Source organism: Priapulus caudatus, unplaced genomic scaffold (genome assembly GCF_000485595.1).
Source record: "Priapulus caudatus unplaced genomic scaffold, Priapulus_caudatus-5.0.1 Scaffold1, whole genome shotgun sequence".
In the NCBI taxonomy this organism is placed as follows: Eukaryota; Metazoa; Priapulida; class Priapulimorpha; order Priapulimorphida; family Priapulidae; genus Priapulus; species Priapulus caudatus.
Window position 1 is genome coordinate 887949 of NW_014577062.1, and position 14353 is coordinate 902301.

Below are 14353 nucleotides of genomic sequence, written 5' to 3' on the forward strand. Positions count from 1 at the left end.
TGCGAGCAAACTTCTATATTTACACATGCTTGGGACCGGTGAAGGATGTGTCGCGCTACCAAAAACCCTAAGGCAACATTTTTCATACTTGCACATCCTCAGGCAGCATGAGTTGTGTAACAAACCTTTGTCTTTGTTGACTTATTTAACTTTACCCTACCTTTTACGTCCTTACAGAGATATTTTAATTCATACTAGATTCCGGGGGTACATGTATGTGGCGACAACTGTCCTTTCTAGTTATTCAATATATTCTCAGAAAGTGTCAGCTGTGATAGTCAGTGCTAGTCTCATGTGCTTTGGGAGTGGGCCAGGCACTGGCGGTACATTTAGCTAATGGCGATCTGCATAGCTAAAGGTGGCTGAACTGCATAACTAATGGGTACACGTGCGTAATAAGTGACGATGTGCATGTAAAACTAATGGTTGCAGGCAACGTAACTAATGGCAACACTTGTTACTAACAGTGATGTATGCGTAACTAATGGTTGCAGGCACGTAACTAATAGCAACACTTGTTACTAACAGTGATGTATGCGTAACTATGGTTGCAGGCACGTAACTAATTGCAACACGTCTTATACAGTGATGTATGCGTAACTAATGGTTGCAGGCCACGTAACTAATGGCAACACTCGTTACTAACAGGGATGTATGCGTAACTAATGGTTGCAGGCACGTGAACTAATGACAACACTCGTACTAACAGTGATGTATGCGTAACTAATGGTTGCAGGCACGTAACTAATGGCAACACTTGTTACTAACAGTGATGTATGCGTAACTAATGGTTGCAGGCACGTAACTAATGGCAACACTTGTTACTAACAGTGATGTATGCGTAACTAATGGTTGCAGGCACGTAACTAATAGCAACTCTCTGTTACTACAGTTGATGTATGCGTTAATATGGTTGCCGGCACGTAACTAAATGGCAACACTCGTTACTAACAGCTGATGTATTGCGTAACTAATGTTGCAGGCAGTAACTAATAGCACTCTCGTTACTAACAGTGATGTATGCCGCCGTAACTAATGGTTGCAGGCACGTAACTAATGGCCACACTCAGTTATACTAACCAGTGATGTACTGCGTACTATGGGTTTGAAGGCACGTAACTAATGCGCCAACACTTGTTACTTAACATGATGTGATGGTTAACTACATGGTTGCAGCAGCCATGTACTAATAGCAACAATCGATTGACTACAGTTGCATGTATGCCGTAAACTAATGGTTGAAGGCACGTAACTAATGCACACTCGTTACTACAAGTGATGTGTATGCTACTAATGATTGAGGCCGTAACTATAGCAACATCTCGTACTAACAGTGATGTATGCGTTAACTATGGTTGCAGGCCGTCGCTAATGACAACACTCGTTACGTAACAGTGATGGTATGCGTAATATGCGTTGCAGGCACGTAACTAATTGGCAACACTTGTGTACTAACAGTGATGTGCATGTACTAATGGTTGCCAGGCACGTAACTAATGGCAACACTTCGTTACTAACATATGATGTATGCGTAACTAATGGTTGCAAGGCACACCTAACTAATGGTCAACACTGTGTTCACAACAGTCGATGTGCATTAAACTAATGGTTGCACGACGTGAATAATGGCAAACACTTAGTTATAACAGTTGATGTATGACGTAAACTAAGTGCGTTGCAGGCACGTGAACTAATGGCACACCCCTCGTTTACTAACAGTGATGTATTGCGTAATAACTGGTTGCAGGCACGCGGGTGGCATCGCAGGGTTGAGAGCGGGAGGCGGGTGGCATCGCAGGGTTGAGAGCGGGAGGCGGGTGGCATCGCAGGGCGGCGCTACCACACCTGTGTAGAACTTCATGAGCGCGGGCGCAAGGCCGTCGCTAAGCGGATGACCGACGATCAGCTCGTGGATCTTCTCTGCCTTCGGCTGAACGGCCGGGTTCACGACGAACATGATCTCGACGAGCTTCGCGACGAGGTACGGATTCGCAAAGTAGTTGCTGTTGCAGACGAACAGCACGAGGAAGGTGACAAGGTCGGGACTGACGTCTGTCAACACCTCAGGTTGATACCTGCAGGGGGCAGCACCGTGTCATAGTTACAACATGGCTACCTCACTCTTCTACGAGAAAGGTTGATACCTACAGGGGGCAGCACCGTGTCTAACATCGCTATGTCACTCTTCTACAAGAAGGATTCATACCTCCAGGGGGCAGCACCATGTCTAACATGGCTACATCATGACGTTCTACGAGAAGTAAAATTTTTCTGCGGTTTTCAAAATGTGTCTCACAAGAAAAAATAATTATAATTACTAGTGCTAAATAGGCCTACATCCTCAATTTTTTAAGCGATGACATAGTTAGTATAGATAGATAACTAGAGTTAGTAGAGATAGATAAACTAGTTAAAAATGCAAAACTTGGAAATTATCACAATTGAAATTAGTGTGTACACCAAAATTACTGATGTACGAGACAACTGAAAACCTGATGAACTCTTACATTAATAAGTCTCATATCTAAAATCGCCGATTTGTTGATTCCAAGGTCATCATTTAGTCATAACAACACAATGCACTCTAAAATCTAAATGATAAGATTAAATTACAAAACACTGGATAATAAAACACTTACTGAAGAATGAAAAGAATAAAATCAGCTAAATCATCCACAAAGTATTCAGGCAGAGCAGCCCACACCATCGGTACCTCACTTGGCAGTGGTGTAAGAGACCTGAAATCATTCAACATTGTATTTGAGTTTTACATAAGGATCTTCTACATTGTTTACCCAAGGACAGAGAAACGAAAATAATTTAACCCATATACTTACTTGTAACATGAATGTTAATAATTACTAATAAAATGTGTACCAACATATAGAATAGACATGGTAAATATCTACAATGCGTTATGTATAAATTTAGCAACGGACTTGACAACTGTGATAAACTTACTGCATCAAGAGTTGATAATGTACCTAGCCAATTTCAAAGACAACAATTATTCCAAGGCATTACGGCTCTAGTGAAAGGTCATAGATTTATGGATAGCACAAGGTAACATATATATCTATTCCAAGTTCAACACATAGGAATCAGGTGCTTTCACTCGTTCATCATCCCCAATGTTTTCCCAGCCAATGGACACTTACCCTTCTCTGGGTGACACCAGCCGAATGAGCAATGTAAACAGCGAGTTGTAGAAGTGCAGGCACCGGCGAAGGAAAGTGGCATCCATAAGTGCAGTGTCACTGCACACTTTACTCTTTACTAGTCTCTGTGAATACAAACACATTGGCTCAGCTACAGTGATGTCATGAATAGAATTAGTTCAATGCCACGGGGATAGCCGTCAATCCTAACAATGTGCTTTCCAAGTAGCTTTGCTGCATTCTGATGCAACTACACCGACACAGAAATAAAAACCAGTCAGGGTCAGCTACAATCACACATTCTTGATTAGCAGGCATAATTCGGGCCAGCTGCTATATTAATGATCCGAAAACGGCACTACAACAAAATTAACAGTGCCCTTACTTTGCCTTGAGATTTCCACCTCTTCAACAGCTCTCGGTTTCTCGCAGCTATCTGCGGCACGTGGCGCCACTGTGCTTCGGCGTTCTGCATCTCCTCGACCATGTGGTTGAGCTCGCGGATAGCGCGCAGGCGGCGGCGGTACCTGCGGCACAGCGGCAGCAGCGACAGGTGGTGGCAGTGCAGCGTTAGGAAGTAGCACTTTGTTGGAAACTTCGGCTCCTGCCACTTGTGCGTTGAGCTCGGCTCTAGAACGAACGTATCCAGCAATCATGCACATATGACGCCGGACTTACGCTGACGAGCGACAGTTTAACTCAGTAAGATGGTCAGACAGGAGTCACGTGGGAAACGATATCGTGGCGTGGCCGTGTGACTCTACCTACGTGACTGTCTACGCAGTGTGTGAACCACTGATGTAACTACATGCCTGGAGTACCAACGCTGCCCACAGACTGTGACTTGGTACTGTACCACCGATAGTTGACAGTACAAACTCGTGTACTTGTCACATCAAACTATGAAATGTCATCGAACAGACGTATAGACTCGTAAGCATGCATACGCTCATATTTGTGTAACCCGACCAAGTTTCTGTAGTCACCATCCATTGCCACTCCAAACACAACCAATCACAAGACAACTAGGGAGCGGGGGAGGGGTCACTCCTTCACGGTACATGTGACTGTACCAGCTATCTACCTAGCTGCTTGATCCACGTCACCACCTCCTGAGAGCTGCTCTTCATCCTCGTCTCCTGCTTGATGTCGACGTCCGTGTGCGGATGATTCGGGTAGAAAGGGTCGACCTGACGAGGTGTCAAGAAATAAAGACATGGTATATGCGACTCACGGGGGTGGTGGTCGTGCGTGGCGCCTTCGCACCTACCAGCGGTGCCGCGCCGTCCGCGTACGAAGAACACGTTAGCTTCCACGACCATTCCTAGCAAAACTTCATGCTGTCCGATAAGACAACAACGTTGCGCGTTTATTCACGTTGTTCAAGTTTGCACGGCAAGTTCAGTTTCCCCTTGCTAGGAAGGTCCACCGTTCATAGCTACTTCAATTAATTAATTTCTTAGTTAATTAATCAAAATAGATGATTTACCAACCTTATCTAGCTTGACCTTCACAGATAGTAGCTGCAGTACACACAACACATTCTGCAAGAATCCATCTCCAGAAACGACGTGCTCATCCACCTGCCAACGAATATGGCTGCTAACATGTACAAAGAACATGCGCTCGTCACAGTCCTTAATCACACCCTGCAATGCTTGTGGCAGACTAAAATGAGCCTCTACAGGGTGCAGCGGTGATTGTTGGCTGACCGCACTGACTGCTGCACTACACGCATGGGCTAATGAACTGAAACCAACTGCAATTAGCATTCTCTTATGGTGTCGGGCACAGACGAGCACACATCTGTCAACGACTGTCAGACGATTGTCAGACGAGACGAGATGTCGCGAAGCTTTACATTCCAGCATCAGGTGTCTGTCTCCCAACATGGAGATACGACAACCTGCTGATCTATACCGACTGTGCATCGACACGACACGATTACCACCATACCTGCAGACCAGCTTTCTTTTGATTGACCTTCAGGACAAGGGCAAGATAATCGAGTGTCGCGTCACGGGTCTCCCCATTCACTAGCAGCGCGTGCATTATCTTGAACTGCTCTTGCTGCAAACAAGAACAAAAAAAATTCTTGATGCAACGAAACGAGAGCTGAACGTCGTGACCAAGGTCGTATTGTTGGTTAACAGTTCAATTTCATTATGAAAATGATGACGCTATTGCAGGTTAATACGAAAATAGAGGAAAATCGCTAACCCTGGCAAATTCCAACGCATGTCGCAGGCTTTGGTTTGCTAGCTGTGTGTTTTCACCGGTTAATGTATTCCCCGAGAAGAATTTGTCAACCACTTTGGTCTGAAAAGTCACAACAAATTTAATCACGTATCAGGATTACCACATCTCAATCACGTTATTTCAATATTTTTTCCTATAATTTCACCACAAAGGCTTATTTTTTCCTTTAATTTCACCAGGTATGTTTAGGTGGGCAAACAGAAAAAACATGTTTGAAAAGATGGTTCCGCACACCATGTATTCCATGATAACGTGTGAGAAGGCTACCTACCGTGTCCTCTGCATAGACCGAAATATCAAGGAATGGGCCCAAAAACGAGAGCTTCTGTAGTTCTCTGCCATGTGCCTGCGTGATCTTATCAGGCACAAACAGTGCTCGTTCTGACACAATCTGTAACAATAGCTAATAGTTATATAGGCAGGATGTACAGTGTTTAATGTGAGTACTATGACAGATAACAGATTGTCAATCATGAATCACCAAGGATCCTACTTGTGAACATCCAATATTACTTGCAAGAACGATTAATCATTCACTTCCTATTTAACAGCAGATGACAAGTTCTAGAGTATACGTTGTGACGATAGTTCTTACTTTATACGTTGAAAAAATTCTAACTAAAAAGAGTCTCAGAAAGAATTTTATCCTGTAATTTTAATTGGAAGACTAGACCGTCAATCTTACCAGATTGCAAATTGGCCTAATTTTGGTAGGTGCATACTGGATCTCACACAGCTCAGAAAGTATTGTGAGTGGTTGCCGAAACTGGTCTGTATCTAGAGAACACTGACGAATCTTTTGCTGCAGACCAAGCAGAACTGGCAGAAATATCTGAAAGTGAATTTCCAACAGTGGTAAACTCGATGTTGCCCGACAGACAATGCGTGCCAGAAATTTTGCTCATCACACGCGAAAACATGAACACCTACCATACCTTAAGAGAACTTAGCAAAAGTAAGCATGCAATGATTATTCAATTGAGAGAAATGATTGCTTATTGCACAGACAACAGATGCACCGACCACCTCACAACACGAGCGATGACTCAACATCACAACTCTAAATCAACTTTAACAATACTACCTATGTTAATCTGCGCTACATGTACAGAGGCACCACCTCCTTCCACCACCCAACTGCTACCATCCACCATCCACACCACCAACATCCACCAGCCACTCACCATCAATCACCACTGTCCACCACCACTGACCACCACCCACTAGCCACTCACTCAGCAGCTCAGCTCTCAGCAGCAAACTCTTCAGGTACTCACCATCCTGAACAGCTCCCTGTCGTGGTGTGTAGCATAGATGAGCTCCTGGAGGAAGCCACGAGGAAGGCTGGAGGCCTGCACGAGTGGCAGCAATGCAGAGCATCCTGCCGTCGCACTCACTCTGAAACACAGCACCACCATCAGCTGCTACAGGTATGTAGCTAATCCAGGTATGTTACTTAACCTAATCCAGGTATGTTACTTAACCTAACCCAGGTATGTTACTTAACCTAATCCAGGTATGTTACTTAACCTAATCCATCTATGTTACTTAACTTAACCCAGGTATGTTACTTAACCTAACCCAGGTATGTTACTTAACCTAATCCAGGTATGTTACTTAACCTAATCCATCTATGTTACTTAACTTAACCCAGGTATGTTACTTAACCTAACCCAGGTATGTTACTTAACCTAATCCAGGTATGTTACTTAACCCAGGGATGAGATTGGAGAATTTAATTTTCAGCTGAAATTGAAATTAACAAACAGAGGAGCGAGCAATGCGAGGACCGTAGGTGCATTTTTTTACACAATTTTTTTAAAAGAATGGTGCAATTTGGTGCATTCTAAGCTATTCTGAACACATTATAAGAGATTCTTGAATCACCTTTTCAAGTTGTCAAAAGGAACAAACGAACTATGAATAGGAAATCAGGGGCCTGAAAATAGGGCAATTTTTTTTATTAAGTGTCTAGTAGTAGACACTTTTTATTGTAGATTACTTTTGATTACTACTGATTACTTTTGATTCTTTTTATTGTAGAGAATTTGATTTTTGTAGTAGAAACTTTGATATTTTTCTGTTTCCACCCGTCGCTTGCATTGTTTTACTCAGACATAAGCTGCCTTGCTGCAACGAGATTTGAATGAAAAAAACACAATGCGAATGGAACAATCAGTGCATAGTCATGCACACAACATGGACACAGCAACATGTAAACCCGGCCCCCAGGCCAGGCATGGTCGTTACGTGATCAGCTACCTCAAATGTCTGCCTCTCTACTGCAGCCTGTGAACGAGGATTTTCTTTTCTGGTACACAAAAACAGATACACTGTATACTGCGCTGTCAGTCTACTGTCTACACTCTACAGTCAGGTGATGTTGAGCAGTTGAGGGTATATAATTTAAATGTTTACATTGTTACCCCCCTCCCAATTTTCTCAACGAATTTAGACGTTTCACAAAATCGGCCCCTGGGACTGTCAAATCCGCGGATTTCCGCGGATCCGCGGAAGAATCTCATCCCTGTTAACCTCATCGCTGCATTTCAACACACCAAAGCCGACTGCTGCTAGGGCGTCGTGTAACACCTGCTCCCACACAAACAGTATTTTTTTGAACTATTTGATGATAAAGACAAAAAGATAACATTCTGCAGAGATACTCACTCTTCTCCACAGTATAGTCCTTGAAGTACCATAATGGTGTGTCGCACACACTGCCCTCTCACCTCGTTGAATATATCACTAAGTGGTGGCACACTCGTGCGCTAAAAGAGAAAACCGAGAATTCTAGATGCATAAGAAAGTTTTAATAATTTTTTTTTTTGCATGAAAAACTTCAATTTGATTTAAAGGCATACTAGGCCCGTTGATTATGCAATGTCGACGAATGCTAGAGTAACTGGCACCTTATAGCCAAACGCGTATTAGTTTGTCCAATATCGATCACTGCTGGTTACATTACAAGCAAGACTTGAAATCGGTTGTTGATATTCATTTACGTGCCGTAAATGTCATCCAGGAGGTCAAGCGATGCACGTAAACATTTGTGCGGCCCGTATGTTTTGGACGCCAGATGAAATGGAGGTGTCAGCGGTGTAACCACCGCCATGGACTAAATATGGAAATGGAGTAAAACACACGTACTAATCACGGACGCACATGCACAGCCCTGACAAAAAGTTCCTTATCACGAGCGTCTGTGTTTACGAAATCACTGATGATAGCATTGCGTACGGTCGAGCATGCGTGCGAAAATCTCTGGGGCACTATAAATATGTATCACACCCGCTTCGCCGGCAGCAGTTTGAAACTGTAAACAACTGATTTCAATTAGACATTTCTTAGTAACCAGCAGTGATATTGGACAAACTAATACGTGTTTGGATGTAAGGTTATGTACTTATTAACTACACAAGGTGCCAGTTACTCTAGCATTCGTCAACATTGCATAATCAATGGGCCTAGTATGCCTTTAATTAATGTGAGATTCTCTCACACAATTCAAGAAACTACAGTGCATTAAAAAGATCAACAAGCCACTAGCATGTCCGAGTTCAATTGAAATGAGCTACAAAACGAATAACCACGCCAGGCATCGATTACCCGTGGTGCCATTCTCTCCTCCAGTGCTACCCTGTCATAGCACGCCGTTAAATAACGAATCATCTGGGTATCTGTAGCTTCAGGAGTTGGTAATTTAGACACACTATCATCATTTCCACTAGTCTTGACATTATCACCGGGGCTAACAAGAGGTAGATAACTGAAACAAAAACAAGTCATTATATCATACCTTTGTTTTTATACAGTTTTACATCCTGCACAAAAACATTGCACAAAAGCACAAAATAGTGTTATTTCACATTTTTCCAACCATTCGCATGACTTCTCGACCATTCTGATACTTACAGGTACTTTTTGTGTAACACCAAGTGTATAGAGTAGTAATTTTTATGCTGGAGTAATCAGTAATATGTCCGTTAACAGGTGCGACCTGATTTCTCAATGTTTATTTATTTTTTGGATTTAATGGAAAGATGATAATTTTATAATAATTCACATTTACTGGATTCACCCAAAAATTGAAATGTCTTCATTAAAACTATCCAATCCGATGTTTACATTCCAGATAAGAAACTGTACGCAAATTCCTATCAATGTGAGTATGCTCACCTCTTGACAGGACTTGTCCCATATACAATAGCATTGTGGACTTCTGGTGGCTTCAGTGCAGCCAGGGGATTACTGTCACTTATTGACAGCAATATCATCACTTCCATCACAAACTGGTTGATACGATCCTTATAATCTGCAAGGGATCAAGAGCATAAAAATTAACATTCACAGACGTTGTACAATGATGTAAAGTGTCTTAAGTATTTTTTCCAACAAAAAGATGCAAATAACAGGGTGCGAAATGAACGGTAGTCCGGTAGTCAAAAACTACTAGATTTACACACGGACGAGTAGATTACAGTAAGAACTAGTCCAATGGACTAGCTAACTTAACGTGGCTCTATTCATTTTTGACTGACAAGGACGAATAAACTAATGATTTAATTTATTTATCTTTCCTGTAAGTTGTGATATAACCTCAAATTAAATAGATTAACGCCCATTAATTGTCAGTTATGACTTAAAACTGATATTCTATATCAAGCACGTTGAGTAATTGATTGACATGGGCGCAGCCATGTTTGTTGCTGTGCTTTCATGTAGATATGAACACCACTCGTTTTTGCAAAACTAGCTATCGCAGAAGATCAGGATTTTTAATCAATAAAGAAAGAGGTTTTTATGAATGGCAATAACTTGTAAATGTTTTTAACCAGAATATTACAGTCAAATTGAACCTCTATCCAAAAAATATTTCAACTACCAGAATTGCTCACGGACTACCAGATTACAAAATCTAGTAGTCCATATGACTACCAGGTAATAAAGGTTCACTTCACACCCTGAAATAAAAACACAACTGCATTAAATATAAGATGTACAGGCTATAATAATTCATATCATATAGCACTGCACCAACATCTGATAAGATGCCAGTATGCAAAATGAAGCCACATTCTCAATCAGTGATGAAATATACATACCTTCATTGGCATTTTCAGCCAATGATTCAGCAAGCTGCAGCACGCACAGTGTATCAGGGCTGCCAGTGTCTGTCCAGCTCACCCTGAATATTCGCGCCAGGGTTATCAAAACCTGATCATCACCAATATCCGATGATGTGCTCGTCTCCTGTATCAGAACAAGGAAGCATAACAAGGTGCAAATTACAACAATTAATGGTGATGAGCAGCATCACAGGCAATGAGTCTATTGCTCGTTCATACATTTTTCAAATGCATCCTTGACTTAAACACTTTAGCTCCGAAGGGAGCATGCATGCATCATCCCCATTCGTGGCTGTGCCATGTTACATGGCCTAAAGTGGAATGGTTGCTCCACACTTCACCTAAGACTGCCTACTGTTTGGCTCACATACATAACAAACAATGAAAATAAGGGTGCAATGAACTGTGAGAGTGAAAGTATGAACAGCGTGCTATCTTGAGTTAGTTTGCCTGACTTGGACCTGGAATTCTCCAAAACTATCCAAAAATGTTAACATTTGGGTATTTGCTTTGTTGAGGTATAACCACAATAATCATAAAAATTCTTATTATAACGGTTGTTGCTTATAAATGCACATTCCTACCCGATGTCTCTTTGGCGTTCCTTGCTTCTCTACATCATCTACCTCCATTGTTTCTATTCCTGAGTCAACATCCAACTGTGATGATACACTGAAGAACATGCCAACAGGGTTATAACACGTAAAAATAACAGTACAGTAAGTGCAAGTGATTGGAGATCCATGAATAAGAGATCTACAACTACATAACATATTGGAAGTTTGTACCTTAAATCAAAAGCAATGAATGGTAAAATCATCCATTATGCACATAGCCATGTGCATAATGGATGATTTTACCATTCATTGCTTCTTACCTTCAAACGTACTATGTTTAAAAATGTTTTCTGAATTGCCTACAACTTCAAATCAAGTATTATATCCTAAAATTAGAAGTATATAAAGAACAGATGGCACAAACCTTTTCTCACAGCTTTCAGCCCTTGCTTGGGGTTCGGCATTCTGTGCAGCACTGTCTACAGACATTTCCTCACACTTTTCTGTCGGAAAAGCGCAACCAGTTAAATATAAGAACATGAACTAAAATCAGGTTTTACTTCAAATATGGTAAACATTACAATATTTGTTGGCATACATAATATCTACCATAGGACTGTCTCATTGTTACCATTTTAATCAGCACATATATTAATCCAACTGTTACTGTAAAAACGTGTGTTAATTTTTGCTCATGCGCCTTGGTGTACATTCTGGCATTTAGCCTTCCCTGAAGCTTTACTTACCAGAAATAGCACTATCATCAACTGATGACATCTCAATTTCTTGTTCTAGTGAGGAATCTTCTAATATGCCAGCAGGTCTTAAATGAGCTTCTCTGACAGATTGTTCATCTTGCACAACTGCTGCTAACACATTATCAGCTGTCTGACATAGTGATTCAGTTGGCTGGGTTGATGTCGAGGCTGTGGAAGGTGGTGACTGGCTTGTACTAGGTTGCAAACCCCCTAACCTAGCCAATCGCCGCTGCCTAATCTGTGGAGGCATTCAATATTTCACAAATTAGTATTAAAAATGTACATATAGCTCCTGTCTAAGTGTCTCATGTACATATCTGTTTCTTAAGCCCGGCGCACACGTGAGTTATTTTACTCAAGTAAAATGACGCACGAGTCAAATTACTCAACAAAAATCCGCCGCACACGTGAGTAAAATGACGCATGCGTCAAATTACTCAACGAAAATCTACCGCACACGTGAGTAAAATAACTCACGCGTCATTTTACTTGAGTAAAATAATTCCCGTGTGTGTCGGGCATTAAACATTAAATTACATACCGTAGTTTACAATGTACAGCACTAAAAAGATAACAGTAAACACAGTTAGCACGTACAACTCTACAATATTATAACCCAACCGTAATATGTAATACCAATACACCAACATTAAACTATAATATATCATATTATGGTTATTAATACTTACTATACATCTACTACTTCGCTCCCACTATAGGGGCTAACTGTACCAGTAACAATGGTACAGCTAAAGCTAACTCAATCAACGACTAAATAAGGCCAGCATTTTACAAGTCCAGATTTTCATCTGATCGCTTAGGGCGCCGATTTCCTTCCAATAAACACTGTAACCTTACACAGTTGTTAAGTCTGCATCATTTACATTTTTCCCAAGCCAAGGTTTTATAACAAAAACTTAAATTAAAACTCACTAAATTCAGAAGTTTTACCGTACATTTCTTTTCATTGTAATAGGAAAGAAATATTTACTGTATAGATTATCGATGGTTTACCACACTAATATAATTCCGTCGTTTTACTGATTAGTTACTCACTGTACCTTCTGTACATATTGGCATAGTTATACCTTAAAATTGTAATTTGTAGTGTCACTGTGACTGTGTAGTGTGTACAACTTGCACATACGCAGAATTTTAGACTTCAATTGAAAAATATGACGAATGAAACACGCTCAAATGTCAATCCGATTAACTATTATACCTCTTCAGGCGATAGCTCACTCATTGATACTGGGCTGCTTATATAATTTAGACTTTACTGTCGATTTTCCCTGAAACTGTCAATGTTTTTCCCTAAAACGTTAAAATTAACTTCTTTGTCATGATGGCTGACATCTTGATGACGTCATCAAATTTGCAATCGCTTGTCCAGAGCATGTCTACGCGTTTTAATAGTTATATATGAAAACTTATTCTTGTAAAAAGATATCATTGTAGACATCCAATAATATCGAGCATGTTGACATAAATTTACATTTAAATATTTAACTTCGCTCGAGCATCGACTCGAGTACGCAAGTAACGCAACTGTTTCTGGTAGACTGGTGCTCGCTCCCACCTCTCGGCCTACTGGCCACTACTGGCTGGGAGTTGCTCCCAGCGAGTAACTAACTTATGCCGAGAGGTGGGAGCGAGCATCAGTCTACTATTTTTGGTCGATCCTCCTAAACACCGGAATGACTCGAAAACAAAATATCTGGAAATGACACCTATTCAACTATCAACATTACTCGAAATGAGTCAGAGATATATTTCGAAATATCACGAAATAACAATTTGAGTTTTTAAAATTTAATTTATTTTATTTTAAGTCATTTCGAGATCTAGTTCAGTAGGTGCATTTCGAGCCATTTCGAGTCATTTTAAGTCATTTCGGTGTTTAGGAGGTCCAGTTCTGGTCACATGCCAGTCTGTCATGGTGGACAAGATACGTAAATAATCTTTTTTATGAACTCAGAACTGTAGACTGTAGTGTACACATAACCGCAATGAAACAGTTTTATGCATATTTTGTGCTAATGCTTGCGGCAAGGGCTGCAGGTGATTGTACACTAACAGTTTCGTCACAGACTCAGCAAGAATTTCTAAATAATATTAAGACTTTGCAAGGAAAAAGGTTGGATCATATTCAATAAATTCATAGTCATACTCATAGTCATAGTCATAGACTCATACTCATATTCCTACAACTTGAACGATGAACAGTCAGTTGCATGTACACCAGAAGTAGATAATACTAATAGGGAAGGAGTGTGACTTCAATAAACAAGGGAAATTCGTTATTTACTAGCCTTAGAATATCTACGATCTACTACGCGTAACTCAACCAACTTGAGCTCAAATCGTACACACTAGTCACTACTCACTAGACAGTACATTCGCCTAGCATCGTGCGAAATCGTTTCCTCGTATACACCTGCAATCCGGAGATACAGCAGGGGCGGCGCGTACGGGGGGGCCCGGGCCCCCCC

At 41.1% G+C, this 14353-nt stretch overlaps 2 protein-coding genes across 2 annotated transcripts in view; one reads left to right on the forward strand and one right to left on the reverse strand.

Moving 5' to 3' along the window:
- Nucleotides 1–13334, reverse strand: part of LOC106808464 (ubiquitin conjugation factor E4 B-like) — a 30567-nt gene extending 17233 nt beyond the window's left edge. Inside the window, exons 1-19 of the mRNA XM_014811233.1 lie at nt 13084–13334; nt 11850–12099; nt 11528–11606; nt 11131–11218; nt 10523–10670; nt 9597–9732; nt 9027–9186; nt 8088–8188; nt 6695–6815; nt 6103–6249; nt 5689–5808; nt 5379–5477; nt 5115–5228; nt 4652–4741; nt 4243–4348; nt 3544–3788; nt 3159–3283; nt 2640–2738; nt 1846–2075 (exon numbers count right to left, since the gene is read on the reverse strand). Coding sequence (XP_014666719.1) covers nt 1846–2075; nt 2640–2738; nt 3159–3283; nt 3544–3788; nt 4243–4348; nt 4652–4741; nt 5115–5228; nt 5379–5477; nt 5689–5808; nt 6103–6249; nt 6695–6815; nt 8088–8188; nt 9027–9186; nt 9597–9732; nt 10523–10670; nt 11131–11218; nt 11528–11606; nt 11850–12099; nt 13084–13107 — 2482 coding nt within the window. The 5' untranslated portion in view covers nt 13108–13334. The remainder of the gene's footprint in view (nt 1–1845; nt 2076–2639; nt 2739–3158; nt 3284–3543; nt 3789–4242; nt 4349–4651; nt 4742–5114; nt 5229–5378; nt 5478–5688; nt 5809–6102; nt 6250–6694; nt 6816–8087; nt 8189–9026; nt 9187–9596; nt 9733–10522; nt 10671–11130; nt 11219–11527; nt 11607–11849; nt 12100–13083) is intronic.
- Nucleotides 13335–13768: 434 nt separating this feature from the next.
- LOC106813776 (cation-dependent mannose-6-phosphate receptor-like) overlaps nt 13769–14353 on the forward strand; it is a 6048-nt gene continuing 5463 nt past the window's right edge. Inside the window, exon 1 of the mRNA XM_014818032.1 lies at nt 13769–13998. Within this exon, the coding sequence (XP_014673518.1) occupies nt 13871–13998 (128 nt within the window). The 5' untranslated portion in view covers nt 13769–13870. The remainder of the gene's footprint in view (nt 13999–14353) is intronic.